The 21,407-nt window shown below is 43.5% G+C and overlaps 2 protein-coding genes across 2 annotated transcripts in view; one reads left to right on the top strand and one right to left on the bottom strand.

The window, feature by feature from the left end:
• npas3 (neuronal PAS domain protein 3) overlaps positions 1 to 21,407 on the bottom strand; it is a 339,492-nt gene that overhangs the window by 39,269 nt on the left and 278,816 nt on the right. The window contains exon 6 of the mRNA XM_080414603.1: positions 7,133 to 7,251. Coding sequence (XP_080270729.1) covers positions 7,133 to 7,251 — 119 coding nt within the window. The remainder of the gene's footprint in view (positions 1 to 7,132; positions 7,252 to 21,407) is intronic.
• On the top strand, positions 1,789 to 3,792 carry LOC308074116 (eukaryotic translation initiation factor 2-alpha kinase 1-like; the record flags this gene model as incomplete). The annotated part of the gene is made up of 1 exon (XM_080413448.1): positions 1,789 to 3,792. One exon carries the CDS (start codon positions 1,789 to 1,791, stop codon positions 3,790 to 3,792), a length of 2,004 nt encoding a protein of 667 aa, XP_080269574.1.

The following is a 21,407-nucleotide window of genomic DNA, read 5'->3' as shown; positions in this document are numbered from 1 at the left end:
AGTGTTTTCACTCACCTTTGAAAAATCATAGAATATTTATCTCCAGTATGATCGATTCCCCGATCGCTTTAAAAGACGTATCCGAGTCTCGTAGAATCGGGGGGGGGGGGGGGAAGCTAGTCACCGCGATCATCCGTTCCGTAGTTGTGGCCAGATGAATGGCTGTTTTCCCCAAAAAGCAACACAAACAGCGGAGAAGCCATTCTTCCAGATCGAATTACAAGGGAGAGAACGGGGTGTTTCTTTGCGATGACGTCACCCGCTGCTTCTCTCCTCCACAGAGAGCCAAACAGTGATCCATAGGCGAGCGAACAGCGCCATCTAGTGGAAAACCACTTAAAACACAAAATCTCATCAAACTCGTCAATGGCAGGCTGCGCCTTGGCAGAATCTGACAAACCATACAAGGTTCCTTTCTAAAAAACTAGACCGTTACTTGGTAACGATGCAAGTTTGGAATGCATGTATGCCCCACCTGGTTATGCAATACCCGTTGTACCCGTCTGTCTGTGTCCCCTATTGTGTCCATATATGAAGATCTCTGTATATGTCTGCCTGTGTCTCTTTTATGCCCATATATAGAGATGGCTCAAAACAATACAATAACTGATAATTTTAAAACACGTGTTCACACTATAATGCACAGTTTATCCGTAGACGGTACGGAAAGGCTAAAACTGTAAAGATGTCATCAGTGTCATTGTTGTCACTAGCCATGACAGGACCAAACTAGAAACACATATCTCTAAGGCCAGGTGGAACTCCGTATTAGGCAAGACTGACATCATACTGGTCAAACGTACTCTGATCTGATCCCATAGCCTGGAGGGATGGTGGTCGGAGGTTATAAATTCACACGCAAAAACGAGACATGGTCTGGCCTCTTCGTGTGTTGTTGAATCATGGCGGCCGACCGTACCGCGTGGTGTTACTTTTCGGGGCTAGGCTTCAATTATTACTCAGTTATTAATACTACTTAACATTAAGTATAATAAAAACGCATGACCACTCAGTGGCGTAGCCAGAACGCTAGCCGAGGCTGGGCCTAGGGAGTCGCAGGTGGGCCCGAACCGTGCGCGTGCGGTATCTATATATACACCTGTTATCAAAATGGCTGAATATGTATATATATATTCTTTTTGGATGGGCACTCCTGTATAAAGGGTTGGCGGTTGGTTAAAAAAGGCTGTCGGGGCATCCAGATTTCACATCATCCAGGTCCTGGTTTTTATGGTTACTACTGATGCTGGTCTGGCATCATGCAGACTCCTTATTTGGATACAACTGACCTCAGCATTATGAACTCCATATTTAGGCATGGCTGACCTTGGAACTCCATATATGGATATGGCTGATGTGACATCATTGTGATGACAAGAGAATCCCGGTCAGAGAGTATAAAGCATCGTATAGTCTCAACACTCCCAAGAATCTCCAACGATCTATAACATCTAGGACTGATTCTTCAACACAAACCTCCAAGGCTAACCTCAAGACCCTTGACCTCCAGGATTCAAACAGCACTCTCTCCACATCTAGGCACATACTCCGTTGGGCTCTGCTACTATAGTTACCTTGAACCACCCTCCGAACCATACGGGTTAGATATCTCGGTTTAAGTTCTGATCGACACCACTGCGGCGTGTTCTGGTCAAGACAACCAGTCACTCTTTACTTTGAGTAGTTTTTTTAAGTCTGGATCTGGACTCAGATATCTTGGCATCATTCATTTGTTAAAAGAATAGTACTACATACAGCTCTTCACCGTTGTGACAGACAATACAGAAAATGTGCCATTCCACCACAACCTCTAAAGAGTCCAAGTCAGAGGAACGTTCTAGCGGTAGTAACAGCTCCATGAGCAACCTCTTGATTCACGGCAACCTTTCAATGGCAAAAAGACACGAGGCCACTGTGTTCAGTTTGACAAGCAAAGACGGAGATGACAGCGTCCAGTTTGACACTTCTGACACTGATGACAACCGTGAGGTTCTGATGACTGGGAAGCAGTACCCTTCCATTCAGAAGTTCACCTCTGCGATTCCCAACCAGCTTCTCCTGGGTTCTCTAATAGAACACCTTTGTGTCATCTATGAGAGTGACCCGACGCGCTCACGCATGCTGTTCAGAGTCATTAGCCAACATTTAGCTGCTTTGAACCTCCTCTCCCCTTTGGCCATCAGTGACGAGTTCAGCACCATCAGACTCCAACACAACAGGGCCTTCACTGAACTGCTGCATGCAGTCAGCTCCTCACTATTCGAACAGGATCGACAGCTCCTTGACACAAACACTCAGGCCCTTACTGTAAGACCCAGCGAGGGACTGTTCTGGGCACAGACATCACGATATCTCAGCGAGTTTGAGGAGATCTGTAGACTTGGGAAAGGATCCTATGGCAAGGTTTTTAAGGTTACAAATAAGATGGATGGCCAGAACTATGCAGTGAAGAAAATTCTCATTAAGAATGTGTCAAGGCAGGACTGCATGAAGGTGCTCAGGGAGGTTAAGGTGTTGTCCAGTTTACAGCATGTGAATGTGGTGGGCTATCACACTGCCTGGATGGAGCACATTCAGTCTGCAGTGTACTCTCGGCCTCTCCTGCCAGCACTGAAATCACCTGCAATGGAAGATGACACTGATGATGAAAGCCATGGCCGCAGCGGCTCGGGTTCCTCGATAGTCTTCCAAGACTCCAGTCACACAGAGCCGGATGCTGCTGTAACCGCCAATGGATCCCCAACAGAAGCAGACTCAGATAAAGCCTTAGTTTCAAACCCGGACCAGGGGCAGTCTCCCACAATGACGCGTCACATCCCAGAACACAACGTCCCCTGTGTGTTTCTGAGTGAGCAGCAGCATGGACAAGTTAAGCTCTCCACCCGTCCCGCGGTGGGCTGGGATGACTCCGACCTGTCGGAGGAGGACTCCAGCATGATGAGAGCAGAGACGAACAACAACAACTCCTGCGTTGGTGTGGAGAGTCAGCTATGGCTGGACGAACATGCAGCAAAGTCTTCAAAGGAGGTCCAGTTCCATCTCATGCTCTACATCCAGATGCAGATGTGTGAGTACTCCCTGAAAGACTGGATCTCAGAGAGAAACGCCAGGGCCACGGACAGACTCGGCTCTAGATGTCCCTATGGAGGTGTGGACACGGAGCAAACTCTCAGCCTTCTGAGGAAAATACTGGAAGGGGTGGAATACATTCACTCCAGGGGGATCATGCATAGGGACTTGAAGCCTAGTAATATTTTCCTTCAGGGACATGCCTGCCATGTTAGGATAGGAGACTTTGGCCTGGCCTGCAGGGATATAATAGTAGGTGAATCGTTGCCTTCTTCCTGCCATAACGCTGGCTTTTCACACACTGCAGGTGTGGGGACATTTGTGTATGCTGCTCCTGAACAACTAGACGGCACCCATTATGATTCCAAATCAGATATGTACAGCATAGGAGTGGTAGCCCTTGAGCTTTTCCAGCCCTTCGGCACAGAGATGGAGCGAGTACGGACCCTCGAGAATCTCAGAGAAGGTAAGATCCCAGATGCCTTCAGCCACAGATGGCCATTCCTGGCCAAGAACATCATAAAGCTCACGAGCAAAGACCCCTGTGTCCGCCCTGATGCCACCCAACTCCTATGCAGTGAACTCTTCAGCAGTCAAGACATGGTTATCCATGGCTTGCAGAGGAGGGTGGAGGAACAGCAGGAAGAGCTCAGTCAACTCCGGAGACAGATCAGTGAGCTTCAGAGTTCACAAAACCACATCGAATACTCAGATAAGACCTGACCATAACGTCAGCCACTTTAGAGGCTGTCCAATTATTTTTGGCAAGGTTTCAGCCTGATCCTTCTGTGATTGGCTTTTTTTGACCGTATTAACATTTAAGTTAAATATTTCATAGAACTAGGGCAATGCATGGCCCTTCGGTTAGGCAGTACCCTTGGTACTCATTGTCAGTTCTTAGTACAGTACCCATTATCATAGTACTATGTCAGTCCTATCAATCAACACCAGTTGATTCAGATCGCTGTTGCTCGAATCCTTACTAATACCAAGAAAGTGGAGCATATCACTCCAGTTCTTAGGTCTTTACACTGGCTCCCTGTAAGTCAAAGAATTGATCGGATCTTGTGCGATATTATGAACCATCCAGACCTCTCAGGTCATCTGGGACAGGTCTGCTTTATGTCCCTATAATCAGAACTTAATATGGAGAAGCAGCATTCAGTTTTTATGCACCACATAGCTGGAACAAACTCCCATGAAATTATTTTAAATATTCAACACTGTAACTTTATATTGTGTTTTTTGCTCTGTGTCCTGAATACTTGTTTCAGCAGATAGGTGTTTAACAAATTTGGTTGATGACATCTTTGTTGATCATGAAAAAACATAAATGTAACAATAACATATAAATGGACCACCATAATCAAAAGGATAAAAACGCAAAAAGCGTCTATATTGTGGTCCTTTAAAATGGGGTGTGTGTCAAATTATGTAGTGAGGGTGAGTGTATAAGTGTGTTTAGTGTAATAAGAGCGTGCGTGTGTGTGTGTGTGTGTGTGTGTGTGTGTGTGTGTGTGTGTGTGTGTGTGTGCACGGGCGCATGTGTGTAAAGTGAATGCGTAGGTGTGACACAGGAGGAATACATACATCAACAGACAAATAAATACCTAGCACAAACCCAACATATAAATCCAGATGCAATTCAAGCATCCTTTTATAATACCGTATGTCTATTTTGCTTAATATTTTATGTAAAGCACATTGAATTGCATTGTTGAAATGAGTTATACATTTGTATAGTCAACTTGCCTTGCCTATGATGTTGATGACATCAGGGATCTCCATAAATGGGCATTACAACAGACCAATGTGTATCTACGCAGAGAATTGTGGATGTTCGGTTCCGGACAGACGCAGACACATTCAAAGACACAATTCACATTCAAATATGAAACAGGCTTGGTTGCAGCTCAATCTGAGCTCCATAAGTGAAGGATGCCTAAGTATAAAACATGTGAATAAAAAGATGTTCTAATGTACCACATCACCATCAACACAATGTCATTGCCTGTTCACAGTTTTGGCCATACGTTACACACAGATATTGATTAATACATTTTTGGCCTTATTTTTTGTTTGTGGACGGGCTGCAAAGGCTGGGTTTTCCTCCTTTAAGTGCATCAATCAGGCAGCTACAGTAACACATGAGACAGAAAGCCCTATGGCTGGAAAGCCCCGACACAGAATGAGGACAAAACCTCCAGTAACCACATGATTTGCTTGATGAATAAATTCAAATTTAGAAAGGTGCGCTTAGTGGAGCGTACAGTATCTCCCCCAGTAGCCATACCACAATGAAAACATAACCTCCCTCCTGGCGGAGATAATAATAACTAGAGAGGTTCAAGAGCCACATAAGCACATTGGAAGGCATGAAGGGTGCCCGGTCTATGACGTCTGTCATTCATCTATGAGTATGACAGGGTTTTCCAAACTGTTCCATGCCAAGGCCGCTGAACAGCCCCTGGCTGCGCCCCCCCTATTGTGAAATGGCATAACAAAAACATGACAATAGCAGAAATAGCCAATGTTATTTTTGCCATTTTCTATTGTTTGGAACAATTCTGGCAACTAGCCGGTGCCTGAACGGGGGACCAGGTAAGTCTGGAACGATGCAAGTTGGGAACGCATGCCCCACTGCGTTATTTAATACCCATTTCAACCGTTGTCAGAGTACCCGTTGTACCTGTCCTTTTATGCCCATAAATGGAGATTCCTGTATGTGTCTGTCCGTGTCACCTTTATGTCCATATATGGAGTTCCGTCTGAGGCAAATACAGAGTCCAGGGCAGTCTATGACATCATTCCTATGACGTCATCTTGATGACATCAGAGTCTTCCGAATATGGAGATTTGCAGATTTATCCATATTTTTCGGAGATCCACTGATCCGACTGACCTTCCACTCGGCGCCGTTTGGGTCCATTTGGTTCGGTTCGTATACTGTCAGAGTGAAGGGGAGTCCTTGAAATGTATAAGTTTGAGAACCATTGGTTTAGAACTCGTTCTAAAACTCTCGCGTGCACATGGGACACGTGGTCCTCCTCATCTCGATCAGCCAGTGGCCAACACACTCGGTGTGGTAAGCATGAGAACATGGCAGGACCCTGAGCTTGTCTTTTTCCTTGTATTCGTCCAGGCAGATGGCGCACTCATCATACGCGTCCCTTTTCTTGTACTTGTGGATCGGGAGTCTGTTCAGCCGGTCCTTGCTTCTTCGGCGGCGGAGATAGTGGACAAACACGTAGGTCATGTAAAGGAGAGATAGGATCGAGATCTGTGTGATGAACACCCGCATTATTGAAGTGCCGGGTCAGCGTGATAACATGTCAACATTAACCCTGGGAGTAGAGCACTCACACATTTATTATCCCGAACTCTTCCAAGTTGGTGTTTCACAGCATGTGCGCTGATTGGAGTATTTCGATGATATCACAGTTGCTATGGTTGCAGAAATCTAATCAAACCACTTAACTGCTATTATCGGAACAACAACAACAATAATAATAACATGAATTAATAATAAAAATTATAATAATAGTAATAGGTGAATGCATCACCCCTAGTTTCTGCTAGGGATCCTGGAAGGATTGATTGATTGAATACTTTATAAGTCAGAAATGTAAACAGCACGTGGGACAGTCAGACATTAAGGCTAAAAGGATAACACAAAAATGTCCTGGGGACGTTTCCATTGTGGTCCTATGTATTCAATTCATCACCATAGCATAAAAGATGTACACAATAATACATGTCATCAACAAACACAAAACACTATACTGTATGTACAAAGGAGAAAAAAGGAAAAATAGATAGATAACCAGCTGTACTATAGGGATCCTAGTGGGATAGAAAAACAGCAGCACTAGGTGTCCTGGCAGGACAGAAAATGCAATGCAGTGTTTATATTCACTTTATATCCAGCAGTTAGTTTAGGTAATGTCCTATAGGGACTAGGTGGTGTAGTCCTATGTACTAATGAAAGTAGTAATGAAAGTACTATGTACTAATGAAAGTAGTAGTAGTACTGTATGTCATAATACGAGTACACTGTAAATACCTTATATCCTGAGGACTTGATGTGTACTCCTCTCTTGGTGAGCGTAGACTTCATCCTGATGAAGAAGGAGCGTTCCAGAACGTTGTCGGCTGCCAGGAGGCTGGGGCCGGTCGACTCCACTGGGCAAAACACATGAAACACAATACAGTCTTATATTGTCGCTGTCTGGATTTCCAAAAAACGTTCCTTTTTTATTATTATTTAAAAAAAACGATGTTAACTAAAAACTATAGCTAAAATAGCAGATCTGTAACCTCACAACGCCTCAAGATGCGAGGCTATTTCCACTACTTTTGTGCGACTTTCTTGTATTATGAAAAAAACATAAAACGTTGAAATATGGAGATACAAGGTTTCAGGGTTGGAAAAAATAAAAATGAATACACACATACAAATACGTAGATGCTCTACTCAAACAGTTATTTGACAATTAGTTACCATAGTACAAGCCGAAAATGATCAGCTTGCCCGACATTGCCGAAGTTATCACAAAGCGACGCACTGATCAGTGACGCGTCAATCAGCCTATTCACGTTTGCCGGGTTATTGCGTGGGTGAAATAGGTTCTCTCTTGAAATAATATAAGCTGCCGACTTGGAATTCCTGGTAAATATGTTGGTGCTAGTTTGCACATTCATACATCCTTGCATTCTCGATGAGGGCAAATGTTTGGCAAATGTAGTAGTTTGTTGAGCAATTTGGAAGAGAAAAAAAAGACCTGCATTAAAATGATTCAATATAGAAACATTTTTAAGAGTTTAAACCATTAAGACCGGGAGAAGCATCTGTGTCATTTTTTTATTTGAGCTAAAAAGCATTATTTTACACTTAGGCTATTCAAAAATAGCAGATATACAAGCTGCCGAGTGCCGCGCTATGAGCTTGTAGATCTGCTATTTTTGAAAAATCGTGAAAATGTGTGCAAATCTTTGAATATATATTTTTTAAAGCAAACATTTGTAACTCAAATCTTTGCTTCTGGGGGTCCCTGGAACAAAACATTTTGAGATGGAGGTCCGCGGCCAAATACATATACATTTTGGGGTCCTTGACATGAAAAAGTTTGAGAACCACTGACATTTTCTAAAAGGATTTAGAAGACATTTGTAGAATCGGCTTCAGGTCTTAATGGGTCAAAACACATCTGGAGGTGATCTTTTAAAACATTACCCTACGCTCACCTACACCTCAAATTCCCTTCAAAGTTGTCCTCTCTACATCTGTCCTCAACTGAAGCCCTTCTAACTCGGCGCTGTCAAAGCCAGCATCATCCCTCAGTCAGTTGTGCTGACAGTCTGCCTGCTACAGCGGTTCCTACAGGCCGCGGAGCGGGCAGAGTGAGTGGAGAGGCGGCCATTAGTGTGAAGGTGAGTGTGTCCATCCGTCAACATGTCTGCCATCGGACCTTTTAATCAAATGCATATTCATAAGCCCTACATTCATCTCCCGACACTGATGGAGGACGAGACAGCCGGGGAACGCCCCTGTATCACCGAGGGATGGACGCACGCACGACGGACACACGCGCGCACTCTCGTGCACTCGCGCGAAGAGCAAAAACGCACATTATACAATACACACAAGCAAATTAATATGCAGCTTTGTTTGTATAAGTGCTGACACACACACACACACACACAGATGTGTAAGCAAATGTACATAGACGTGTGTGTGAGCGCACAACACACACACGTACGTGAGTGATGTACGAAGGTGTGCGTGTGTGTTGTAGGTGTGACACAGGTGCATTTCTAAGATGAATTTTCCTTGAATGTTTGCGCTGGTGGGTCACTCACACAAACACGCATGATTACATGCACCTACGCATGCACGCTCACACACACACACACACACACACAGACACAGACACACACACACACACACACACACACACACACACACACAGTCAGTACAAACATGTCAATGTGTGTTATTGATGAGGTAGAGAGGACGACTCTCTACCTCTGAAAGTAATACTGTAAAAACCTCATCATTTACTCTCTCATTCTCTCTCTCCTTCCCCTCACTCTCTCCTTCACTTTCACTCGTTTTCTTCTCCTCCGTCAGTATGTCTGACTCTCTCCCTTTCTCGTTTCTCTTCTTTCACCCCCATATCTCTCTCTCTCTCTCCCCCTCATATCACCTCTCTTTCCCTTCTCTCTCCTTTCACCAATATGCCTCTATCTCCTCCCTTTCTTCCAATTGCTTTTTCCATCCTCCTTTTTCATGCCTCTCTCTCTCTCTGATGTCAGATGTGTAACAGTGTGGTTCTTAATTGTCGTGTTGATCATACCACCTGACTCAGAAAAGAGAGACGTGACACAAACACTGTAGCAGAGGGAGAGAGAGAGAGAGAGAAAGAGAGAGAGAGAGAGAGAGAGAGAGAGAGAGAAAGAGAGAAAGAGAGAGAGAGAGAGAGAGTTTGTCCATCTGTTTGGCTCAGCTTGACTCTACTCGTCCCGCGACTCAAACAAACATACACGGATCTGATCTGAACGACCTCTGTGACTGATAGGAGGAATACGGTTCATGATTGGATCAAAAAGGATGGGGGCGGGGTTAATTGTGTTTGAGGCGTGGGTGCGTGCGTGTACATTTGTCTCTGGGCATGTGGCTGAGTATATACACTCCCACTTTTTATTTAAACCTATAGAGTATGATCTCTAATCCGCTGAAATTAAATGAATAATTAAATGAATGCATTCAAACCTATTCAAACCTAAGAGAAGAGGAGCGAACAGTAGAGAGCATACAGCGAGAATGACAGAAATGGAGGCATACCGAGCAAGACAGACAGACAGACAGACAGACAGACAGACAGAGCAGCAATCTGTAGCAGATTGATGTGAAACAGGATCACAGCAACACTCACACTGTAGACACAATCCTCTTTACTGCTATAATATAACACATGCCAATCCCACTGCGTGTGTGCGTGCGTGCGTGTGTGCACGCGCATAACAATGTGCGCACACTCCGTGCCGATGTGCACTCACTCACTCATGCATGAACATATTGTTACAATGCACGTGCATGTCTGCAGTTATGCACACACATTTCCATATGCATTTCCCTGTACTGACATACATCTACACAGGACTGAGCCGTTTTACTGTACGAGTTGTATTTTGTCGTATGACGTGTCGCTTGGTGAAAGTAGCCAATCGGCTCTGTATGATGAAGCAATGCCTATCAACAGTTGGCAAAGAGACCATTAACTTCCCATTCCACTCCTATTACGATCTAGCCAGCGGCGGCTGGTGTCGTTTTCCCCAGGTAGTGCTACACAAACAATTAAGCCAACATGTGCTATGTTATCACACTAGTTTATTTTGATAAATGAAAATGTTTTTATTTGCATTTAGGCCCTGGCCTAGTAGTAATTAATTTGGGAAAGACAGATATAATTAATGGCATGAGCAAAAATGATGATTATACAGTACTACACCTTTTTGTACTTATAGGCTAATAATAAAATGCATAGAGCACCGAAGTCTAACGTCACTGCCACTAGAGGGCGCTGTTCCACGGGTTCGTTTGAAATCCCCATTTGGGAATCTTAGATCACGTCATATAAGAACTGTGTTCCAAACATAAACACACCACCCTGGCGTTTTTGTCAGGGGGGTGGCTCTGCATCGTTTATGATATTCATTCATATTTGATACAGCCTGTTTCTGGCGAAAATGGAATTAATTCTGCCTTAAAAGTCTTAAGAACTACTACTTCCGGGTCTGAAATCACTGTCCCCACAGCAGCCGCGTTCATGGGAAATGTAGTCTTTGGGTTGTTTGACTCGTTTCTAGTGTTTATATTGTGTTACTCTTTGCGTAAAATGTGTACATTTACACCTTCAGTCGATGCTTCATATCCATATGAGTAAAAACGCCAGGGTGGTGTGTTTAATTTTGGAACACAGTTCTTATATGAAGCGATCTACGATTCCCCAATGAGGATATCAATACAAAAAGTAAAGCCATGAACCTGCGGAAAGCGCCCTCTACTGGCAGTGACGTCAGGACTTCAGTGCTCTATTATGCTAGCCTGGCTCCACCCCCTGAATCCTTTGCCTAGCATTCAGGGTCTGGTGACGCTTTCGAAGGCGGGTGTTGCTCGGTTGAAAATCTGACCGACGAATCGGGATCGGGACAATCCAGTATGAACCAATCGCGTTGGCTCATAGTGGAGTCCCACTTTGGCCACGCCCCCATCTCAGAACTCCGCTGCATTGAGAGGGCTTTCAGACTGAATAATGGAGTGAAACTAAATGAAAATTCAGGCTGAGTGTCAGGCTACTATTATGCTGCTGTATAATATGATCCATATCCATTCACTGCAAACAACAGACAAAAACTGGAAGTTATTCTGTATTATTTTTTACAATCTACGTAAGTATTTTGGTATGAAAACCAGCATTCTTAATCCATATCATACAAACCAAACCCTGTGTAAACCGGGTGAGAACTCAGCGAGTAGTGGTGCTTTTCATGCCTTAATAAGCTCGGTTTATATACTTCGACTCACGGCGCCGGCGGTATCGCGCGGCGAACATCGCAGATCTACTGTGGGCTTGTAGATCGGCGATACCGCCGTACGTAGAAGCATAACTCGGCATAGACATAACAGGCATACAAAGCGAAGCTTACGAGGCCAAATATGGTGGAATACCGAACAGCAGCAGTGTGGTGCAGTTCTATGTGTATATACTGTATGTGCTGGGCACTGCAGACCTGCGCTTACGGAGGCCTGGTTCACTTGCATTGAAGAGTGAACAGCACATGTGCAAAACTTAATATGGCGAGTCAATGGTAAAGATCTGTGCGCCCAGAGAAGTAAGTCTAAACAACGTAGAATATTTTTAAAGTACATTTAATGGCAGATTATAGGAAACATTTTACTCACTATTAACTATATAATATTTACCTTGCTGGTTTGATAATTTAAAATGTACAGAGAATATACAGTATATTTTAAAATAATATCTATTCCCGGAAGATCTAGGTTTGTGAGAGGTGGTGCGGCGGCGCACTAGTGCCCTCTATTGACGAGCTGCCACTGAATCCGTTCATGTACATTACATTACATTACAGTCATTTAGCAGACGCTTTTATCCAAAGCGACTTACAATAAGTGCATTCAACATAGGTAGGGAACGAAAACTACTAATCACCAGGAGTCTTTAGTGCATTTTCTGCAAAAACAAGCAACCAAGAGTATACCTAGCGCTAAGGTAAAAGTGCAATATATCAGCTACCTATTTCCTTAAACAGATGAGACAAAATAGCTAAATCAAATGAGCATGAGCTAAAACAAATAAGTGTATCGACTAAACAAGATCCAATAAACAATCCAATAATCCAATAAACAATACAGCAATAGAAAACAAGCGTTCGTACAACTAGTTAACAACAAGTAGGTCAGGCAGAGAGGAAGGGTAGTGTTTCCTGAAGAGGTGAGTTTTCAGCCTGCGGCGAAATATGGGCAGTGACTCTGCTGTCCTAACATCAGTGGGAAGTTCATTCCACCACTGTGGGGCCAGAACAGAAAAGAGTCGTGACCGTGTGGATCGGCCAGAAGGACCCTTGAGTGACGAGGCAATCAGTCGCCCCGAGGTGGCAGACCGAAGTGGTCGGGCAGGGGTGTAGGCATCGACCATAGCCCGGAGGTAGGAAGGAGCTGTTCCTTTCACTGCCCTATAGGCTAGCACCAGGGTTTTGAACTGGATGCGAGCCGCTACGGGGAGCCAGTGTAGAGAGCATGTATGCTGAAATCCTCTGATACACCACTGGTTCTCAACCTGTGGGCCGGGCTCCACACGTGAGGACATTGCAAGTGGGCCCCCAAATAATTGACAAAACACTAAATAACATACTGAATAAATAAATAAATGTATGGTATTTTTCCTTTAAAACCTTGAAAAGTGATACCGATACATAGGGAACTAGAATAAAGACTATTATGTGAATCTATTGATTGATCGTTTAAAAACTAAAAAGCTCTGAAAAATGCACACGGCCCACCCATCTGACCACTTAACACGGCTGCCGACAGGGGCCACGAGCACTGGTTGAGAAACGCTGTCTGTGATACACATGAAAAATGTTCAGTTTTATTTGAACTCTGAGAGTTAAATGAACACTGAGCATTTTACTGTGTAGAAACCTTATACATAATGAACACTCCACTCTGAGTTAAATGAACACTGAGGACTTTACTGTGTGCCAATGCAAACATCCAGCACAAAGCATCCAAGACTATTCTCCGTCGTGTGTGTGTGTGTGTGTGTGTGTGTGTGTGTGTGTGTGTGTGTGTGTGTGTGTGTGTGTGTGTGTGTGTGTGTGTGTGCAACATGTTAGGAAGCAAAGTCGAGTGAAACATTCTCCATCGATTTGCTCTGAAGCTAATGCTAACCTTTGTCTTTTCATTTGTCTTATTTGGCTACTCCTTCATCATAATTAACCACATACACACTCCCTGCGCAAACAAACACAAACACGCACACACGCGCGCACACACACACACACACACAGGTCTTGTCCTAGCCTATCAGTTTAAATGAGCAGTTTGTTTTGACCTTCCTGGTTAAGTCAAGGTAGATAAACTAAATAAATGAACAAAGTGAATATATTACATATGCTAATGAGCACACACGCACCGCAATAAAACACAGACAGGGTTTCCATGGCAACCTATGTCTCTCTCCATCACGATAACAGCTAACCACTTAAGCCTGAGACGCCCCCACCTCCACACACACACACACACGCACACACACACACACACACACGCACGCACGCACGCACGCACGCACGCACGCACGCACGCACGCACGCACGCACGCACGCACGCACGCACGCACGCACGCACGCACGCACGCACGCACGCACGCACGCACGCACGCAGAGCTGCACCCGGGCTGTCCATCCAGTGTTGATATGGTAATAGAGGTGGAGAGGGCAAGTTCTTATCAATGACAGGTCACACACACACACACACACACACACAGAAGCATGCACTGGGAGCACTCACATGCATATTATGTGCACAGACACACCGATGTGTGTGTGTGTGTGCGCGCAAGCATGCGAACACACACACACACACGTACCTGATCAGTGCTGGCTACAGGAAATGTTCTGCAGTCACTCAATGCCGAGCTGAAATAACAGCACACACCAGGGCACACTTCTGTGTGTGTGTGTGTGTGTGCGTGTGCGTCTGTGTGTGTGAATGAGGATGGATTGTGTTTTGCTGAGTCCAGCTGCTCTGCTAACAGTTGTGATAATGAGAATGTATTGACTAGTAACATTCTCATATGCAACACACACACACACACACACACACACACACACACACACTGTATGCTCGCAGGCAGGCACGCATGCACCCGCGCACATCGCGTATACCTTTGTGTTCACGTGCGTTTTTAGACCAGAAGCTGGCATCTGTTGTTGTTCGAACCAGAAACATGTCGATATTTGAAGTCAAAATGAAATTTCAACGTCTGCAGATGACACCTTGTGGCAAACATGTCACAATGCATTCCTCCTGACACCGACTAATTCCGTGAATTCCGACGGCTTTGGCGCGAGACCATGCTGATCCACCATCTGCTGTCTCATTATGAAGAACGCATGGATTTGAAGCAAAATAAAATCCCACACCTGAAAATCTTTGTCAGGCCATGTCCTAATCTGAGATGTGTGTGAAAGGAGTACCCCAGACTAGCACTCGAGTTAACCCATTCAATCCGGCATCTGTGTCATTTTAGATTTGAGCTACAGTATAACCATTCTTTTATACCTTGGCTATTTTTTTTAAAATCTTGAAATGTTGAACTCTTTGCTTCTGAGGTCCTTGGAACAAAATATTTTACAAATGTTCGCTTTAAAAATATATATATATTCAAAGATTTGCACACGTTTTCCACGATTTTTCAAAAAATATCTGCTATTTTTGAATAGTCAAAGAAATCTTAAAATGACACAGATGCGTTCCAGGTCTCAATGGGTCAACTTGACAATTAGTACGATATGCAGAATTATGATGTTTTGGTAATCTATGTTGCTGCTGTTCAACAGGCAACCAGAAATCGCAGATTAACCTTTGCTTTTATGAAATATCTGAGGGTTTTATGGAAGAAGCTTCTGATCACGTATTCTATCGCCAATATGACCTCTTCAAATACTCTTAATAGAACTAATAACTGAATATTATTTTCGCTGTGCGACTGGCTTCCATAGAAGACTTCTATGGAAGAAAGTGACTCAAATCAGTCGTGGTGGCTGAGAACTTCAATCCATGCAAATAAAATTTATAAAACGCGTATTCCCGATGATTGATTCTGACTGGCTGAGTCCCCGTGCTGAACTACTCGATAAATATACACCCAGGACCGCTTGTACCACCATCACTGCGCCTACATCTTGTTTATAATATACTGTGCCGTTCCATGGATGTATTACCGTTCGGGATTTAGTTTTTCAGGTAAGAGGAGCGCTACTTTTCCTCCTGTATTCGTGCAAGGTTTTAAAAATCACATTAAAACAAGGCAGAGACCACATGGCACTGACCACTATGTATGCTCGTTGCCTTCCTGAACTTATTGCAACATGGAAGCTGACCCTGCAACTGCCAATCACAGACTTCAGTTGTTTATTATTTATCTCAAAGCCGTCTACTTTGTTCCAACTCAACACAATGTCATAAATAATAGGAGTCTGTCGACACAAGTTGCACTTAATGTCAGCATTATGATGAAATCGTGTTGCCACATAAATCAAAGCCTACAAGTACACAGTAAAATCCCCAGTTAAGGGTCCATTGGGTTACATTTGTACACTCTCCCAGTGAAATTTAAACTGAGGATTTTTACTGTGCAACTGTCGGAAATATTCAGTATGTTTTGTTATGTGCAGTGGTGGAAACTAACTAAGTACATTTAGTCAAGCACTGTACTAAAGTACAATTCCGAGATACTTTTACTTTAGTATCTTACATTTTTTTATATTTTATACTCTACTATACTATACTACTATATCTCAGAGGCAAATAGTATTTTTACTCCACTACAATTATTTGACAACTTTAGTTACTAGTTACTTTGCAGATTTACGACTTCACCCATTTTCAACCGATCTTTATATAATTGGTCCTCACTCATGATAAAATGGTAACAAATAAATAAACTCGGTCTGTGTCTCAGGAGGGATGTGGACACGTCAGAAACCCGCCTACCAGTGACATCACAATTAGGCAGGGGTTTTTTTTTCAAGCAAAATTTCAATTGTTATTTTTAAATTTTATTAACGTGAGAACAATGGCTTCTATTATAGCATGCTAACTTTCCAGGAATAGAAAACCTGCAGTTTCTATTAGCTTGGATTCCCAATCGATGATGTCACTGGCGGCTTTCTGAACTGTCCACATACCTCCTCTGAGACGAAGACGGGGTAGACAAAAATGGTACCATATTATAATGAGCATAAGTGAGGACCAATTATATGAAGGTTAAAATGGTTGAAGGTGGGTGAAGTCGTCCTTTAAGCCGAATTTAGGCTTAGCCTACATTGGAAAATAGCCGATCTTCAAAAAACTATTACTTTTACTTTGGTACTTAAAGTATGTTGATGCCATTACTTTAGCACTTTTAGTCAAGTAAAATTACAACTTAAAGGACGACTTCATCCATTTTCAACCTACCTACATATAATTGGTCCTCACTAAAGGTCTTTACAGACGGGAAGCGGTGGACGCGGGCGTTACCGTTCGTATCAGCGGGGATCGCGTCGCGATCATTGTTGTTTTGTTCTCCTGCGCGGTGCGGGGAAAAGAAAAGCTCACCACAGTCCAGCTCTTGCCGCCCGCGTGCACGTGCACAAACGAGCGCAAGAATTTCACGGGACCGCGCCCGCTCGCCTCACCGCCCCTCAACTTCTCTGCGCGTCCCAAATAATCGCCCGCCTCTCACTGAAAATGAATTACATAGGCGCGTCGGCCGCTTCCCGTCTGAAATGACCTTAATGCTCATGATTATATGGTGCCATTTTTGTCTATTCACTCTTAGAGGAGGGCTGTGGACAGTTCAGAAACTCGCCTACCAGTGACGTCATCGATGGGGAATCCAAGCAAATATAAACTGCAGGCTTTCTATTCCTGCAAAGTTAGCATGCTATTTATGGAAGCCATTATTTTCGCATTAATACAAATATATATATTTTTTAATAATCTTGTTTGGAAAAAAACCCTACCTCACTCTATAATTATTTTAAAATTTTAAAGTATAAAAAAAATGAAATACTCCTGTACAGTAAAAGTACCTCAAACATTACAGTATTTAAGTAAATGTACTTCACTTTCCACCACTGCTGGTGTTTAGGGTCGAAAGAGTTGGTCTATTTTGATGAAATAATCCATAAGAAATACAGATCATAGCCAGTCTACAAGTAGTCAATAGAATATGGTTGAGAACATAAACAATAGTTGCAGCCATACTGTTGTGTTCACCTCCAAGTGAGCTACACAGTGACATCCTGTAAGTAATGGTTTACCGATGGACACACACAAACTGTCATCTGAAAACACTGTTAGTTTGTTGTCATGACATTGATCCATTTGGATTTACAGATCTGAAAACACTTTGTAGGTGAGGAAGGATGGTCTCTACAGAAACTACAATATTAATGGCACTGTAAATGGTTGTATTGTTTGAACATGCTTTATGGCAGGGGTGTCCAAACTTTTTTCCCCCAAAGGGGGCCATATTAGAAAGATATGAAAATTCCATATAGGGCAGACTGCATCTCCTGTCATACTGTACCTTTGGACCGTAATAAAGTCGCATATAAATGCATAGCATTTCAATTATTTCACTACAGCGCAATAGCTTTTTGTTGGCAGTGTAACCAATTGTAAGACACAAATCTGTGCTGTGAGCAAACCAAAACCAACCTTTATTTCAGACTTTTCACATACACCATTGCTATTATATTTACACTATTTATATGTACATTTCGCACGACTATACTGACAGGCCGTAAATCGTCTCTGTCGGGTGGAAACCTCATACGTCAAAAACTGTACTTTTCAGGATTCAAATAAAACAAATAGCAAAAGTAGCAGATCTACAAGCTCGAATTAGAGCTTGTAGATCTGCTACTTTTGATGCTTTTGTGTGACACTGTAGTATGATCTCGTAGGGCGTTAAACAAAACACAAAAAGTTAAAATATGGAGATAAGCGGTTTCTGCCAGACAGCAACAACAGGAGTCCCCGGGCCATATAAAATCGTCCTGCCACGATTGCCCCCATGCCGGACCTTGGACATGTGTGCTTTATGGGATGGTCTGCACTAAGATGACTATACTATTACCTCCCTAAATGTTTAAACTTAACCTGCCACATGTTATTTTGTTATTGCATTTCCATTTGTAAAGGTGTTCCTCTAATAATAATAATAAAATAACTAGTTCTAAATACATACGGTAGTCTTGTCATTCCACGGAAGAGGTTTCACTCACTTTTCAAGCCCCCCCTAAAAAAGTTACTGAGTGCATTTAAAATAGCAACTTATTTTTTTCTTAAGTAGATGTTTTCTCAATGGATAAGTAATTTTACTTCTGTTCTGCAAAAAGAAACAAAGACAAATCAATGTGTCATTTACAATGAAAAGTGCAGTCCTGAAATTCTGAAAATGGAATAGAAAATGAAAATCTAAACTTTGTTTCATCATAATACAGTAAACACATAACATAGTAAACATACTATGTATACAGCACATACATAATGCGTGTGTGAGTGTGTGCGTGTGCGTGCGTGCGTGTGCGTGTGTGTGTGTGTGTGTGTGACTGACATGTGTACATTATATGTCAGCCTGTAAATGCATAAATCAGTGTATTCTTTTGTATGTTGACTGACGGGCTTGTTCCACTGTGTACATATGCGTACATTTGCATGTGTGTATATGATTATAAGTAAGTGCATCTATACGTACAGAGTGAGAACGAGAGAGATGGCAGATGTGTGTGTGTCTGTGCGTGTGCGCGCATGGTGTGTGTGTGTGTGTGTGTGTATGTTAGTGGTGTGCCGGTGCACTCGCTGTTCAAGCCTGACTGAGTCGTTTGATCGTTGATTGGCCCTGACAACGTTTAATCTTAAAAAATTGAAAGAAATGAATTAATATGCAAATTCAGAGCGGCTTTGTAATAAAAATGTCCTTGGGAGGGAGGAGAAAAAAAACTGGGGAGGAAAAAAAGAAAAAGAAAAGACAGACGGCAATGAGAAAGAGAGAGAGAGGGATGGGGGGGAGAGAGAGAGTGGGGAGGGAGGGAGGGAGATGGAGAGAGATGGAGAGAGAGAGAGAGGGAGAGAGAGAGAGAGAGAGAGAGAGAGAGAGAGAGAGAGAGAGAGAGAGAGAGAGAGAGAGAGAGACACAGAGGGGGGGGGGGGGCATGAGGTTTCCCAGGAGGAGGATATGGAGGAGGTGTACAGGACTGTAAATTATCCACCTCCTCCCACCATCTCTCTCTCTCTCCCTCTCTCTCTCTGTGGTGTTTTCAGTCAGACAGAGGTACACAGGTCCTACAGGAAATCAGTGAGCTGCTCTGAGTCTAGAATAATTATGATTGAGAGAGAAAGGGGAGGGGGGGGTGAACAGAGCCCTTCTCTCTCTCTCCGTCAGTTTTTCTGTCTCTCTTTCTCTTACTCCCTCTCTGTCTCTCTCTCGTTCTCTCTCTCTCTCTTTGTTATTCACTTTGAATTAATGGGATTAGATTCCCCCTCTCACTTCTACAGACATGGACACACAGGAGCACACGCGCATACAGGCGCTGGCACACACACACACACACACACACACCTTTCCACATCAGCACCTTTCCATCAACGGCGCGCACCGTGCGTATGTGTGTGTGCATTTGTACGTATATGTGAGTGCCAAAGGATGCTGGAATGAGCCTGCAAGTGTGTGTGTGTGTGTGTGTGTGTGTGTGTGTGTGTGTGTGTGTGTGTGTGTGTGTGTGTGTGTGTGTGTGTGTGTGTGTGTGTGTGTGTGTGTACGTGTGTACGTGTGTGTGTGTGCGCAAGCCCTCTGTCCCTCTGCATCTGTCTTGGATGTTTACAAATTAAACAATTTCAGCTCACGACTGGGGGGGACGGCAAAGCCTTCATTTACGACGGCGTCGCGTGGCCGAAAACAGCCGAACTACAAGCTCTCAAAGCGCCGCGTTCCGCAAAGCAACGACGTGCCGACGACGTCGCGTGACGAAGTATACGAATCGGGCTCAACCACTTAAACCCCATATGGTTGAGCGGAGTCCCTCAGGGCTCTATACTGGTGTCTGTTTTTGGTTCTGTTATCTGTTATTATGCGGAAAGCTTTCACTGAAAATAGCCGATCGACAAGCTCACAACGATCCACTATTTCTTCGCGAAAGCTTTCCCCACAATACGGATGCTGGGGTTTATGTGGTTTAGGAGGAGAGGAGGATAGAATGAGATGAAGAGGAGGAGGGGAGGAGGAGGAGGAGGAGGAGGTACAGTTGGGAAAAAGAGGTTTGTTTTGTAATTCTGCCTGTGCCTCGGTCTGTCTGGAGGGACGGAGCTTCTACAAGACAAAGATTAACAAGAACAAAGAAAGCAGGTGGCAAGGCACCTTGTCTCACACACACACACACACACACACACACACACACACACACACACACACACACACACACACACACACACACACACACACACACACAGGGATCTAATTATCAATTGAGAGGTGGAGGCTCAAGAGAAACTTTCTCTCCTGTTTGAAGGACAAATGTTTAATTAAAAAGAACAACTCACCTAACGCTCATCGTTGGACAATACCCAGAGAAATGTGCGTGTCCATGAACATTTCTCTATCTGCATGTGTGCTGCGTGTGTGTGTGTGTGTGCGTATGTGTGCGTGTGTGTGTGTGTGTATGTGTTACTAGACTTGTGAGGACCGAATGTCCCCACAACAGTGTATAGTAGAATTTGAGAAACAGACATTGTGAGGACAAGAAAAATTGCTGTTTTATGGATAAAAAAGATATTTAGACATTCAGGTTGTGGTTAGGATTAGACAGGTGTTAGATTAGGAGTTTTTCCCATTTTATACATAGTTGTGCGGCATAGTCACACAGAAAAATACAAGCTCACAAGAAAGCTTGTGAGCTCGTCGTGAGCATGGAGATCGGCTAATAACAATAATTATTGTTCGGCTATTTTCCGTTATTTTCAATGCCATCCTAAAATGTTGAGG

Source organism: Gymnoscopelus braueri (genome assembly GCF_963280865.1).
Source record: "Gymnoscopelus braueri genome assembly, chromosome: 19".
Taxonomy (NCBI): Eukaryota; Metazoa; Chordata; class Actinopteri; order Myctophiformes; family Myctophidae; genus Gymnoscopelus; species Gymnoscopelus braueri.
This window is presented reverse-complemented; position numbering and strand designations above follow the sequence as displayed.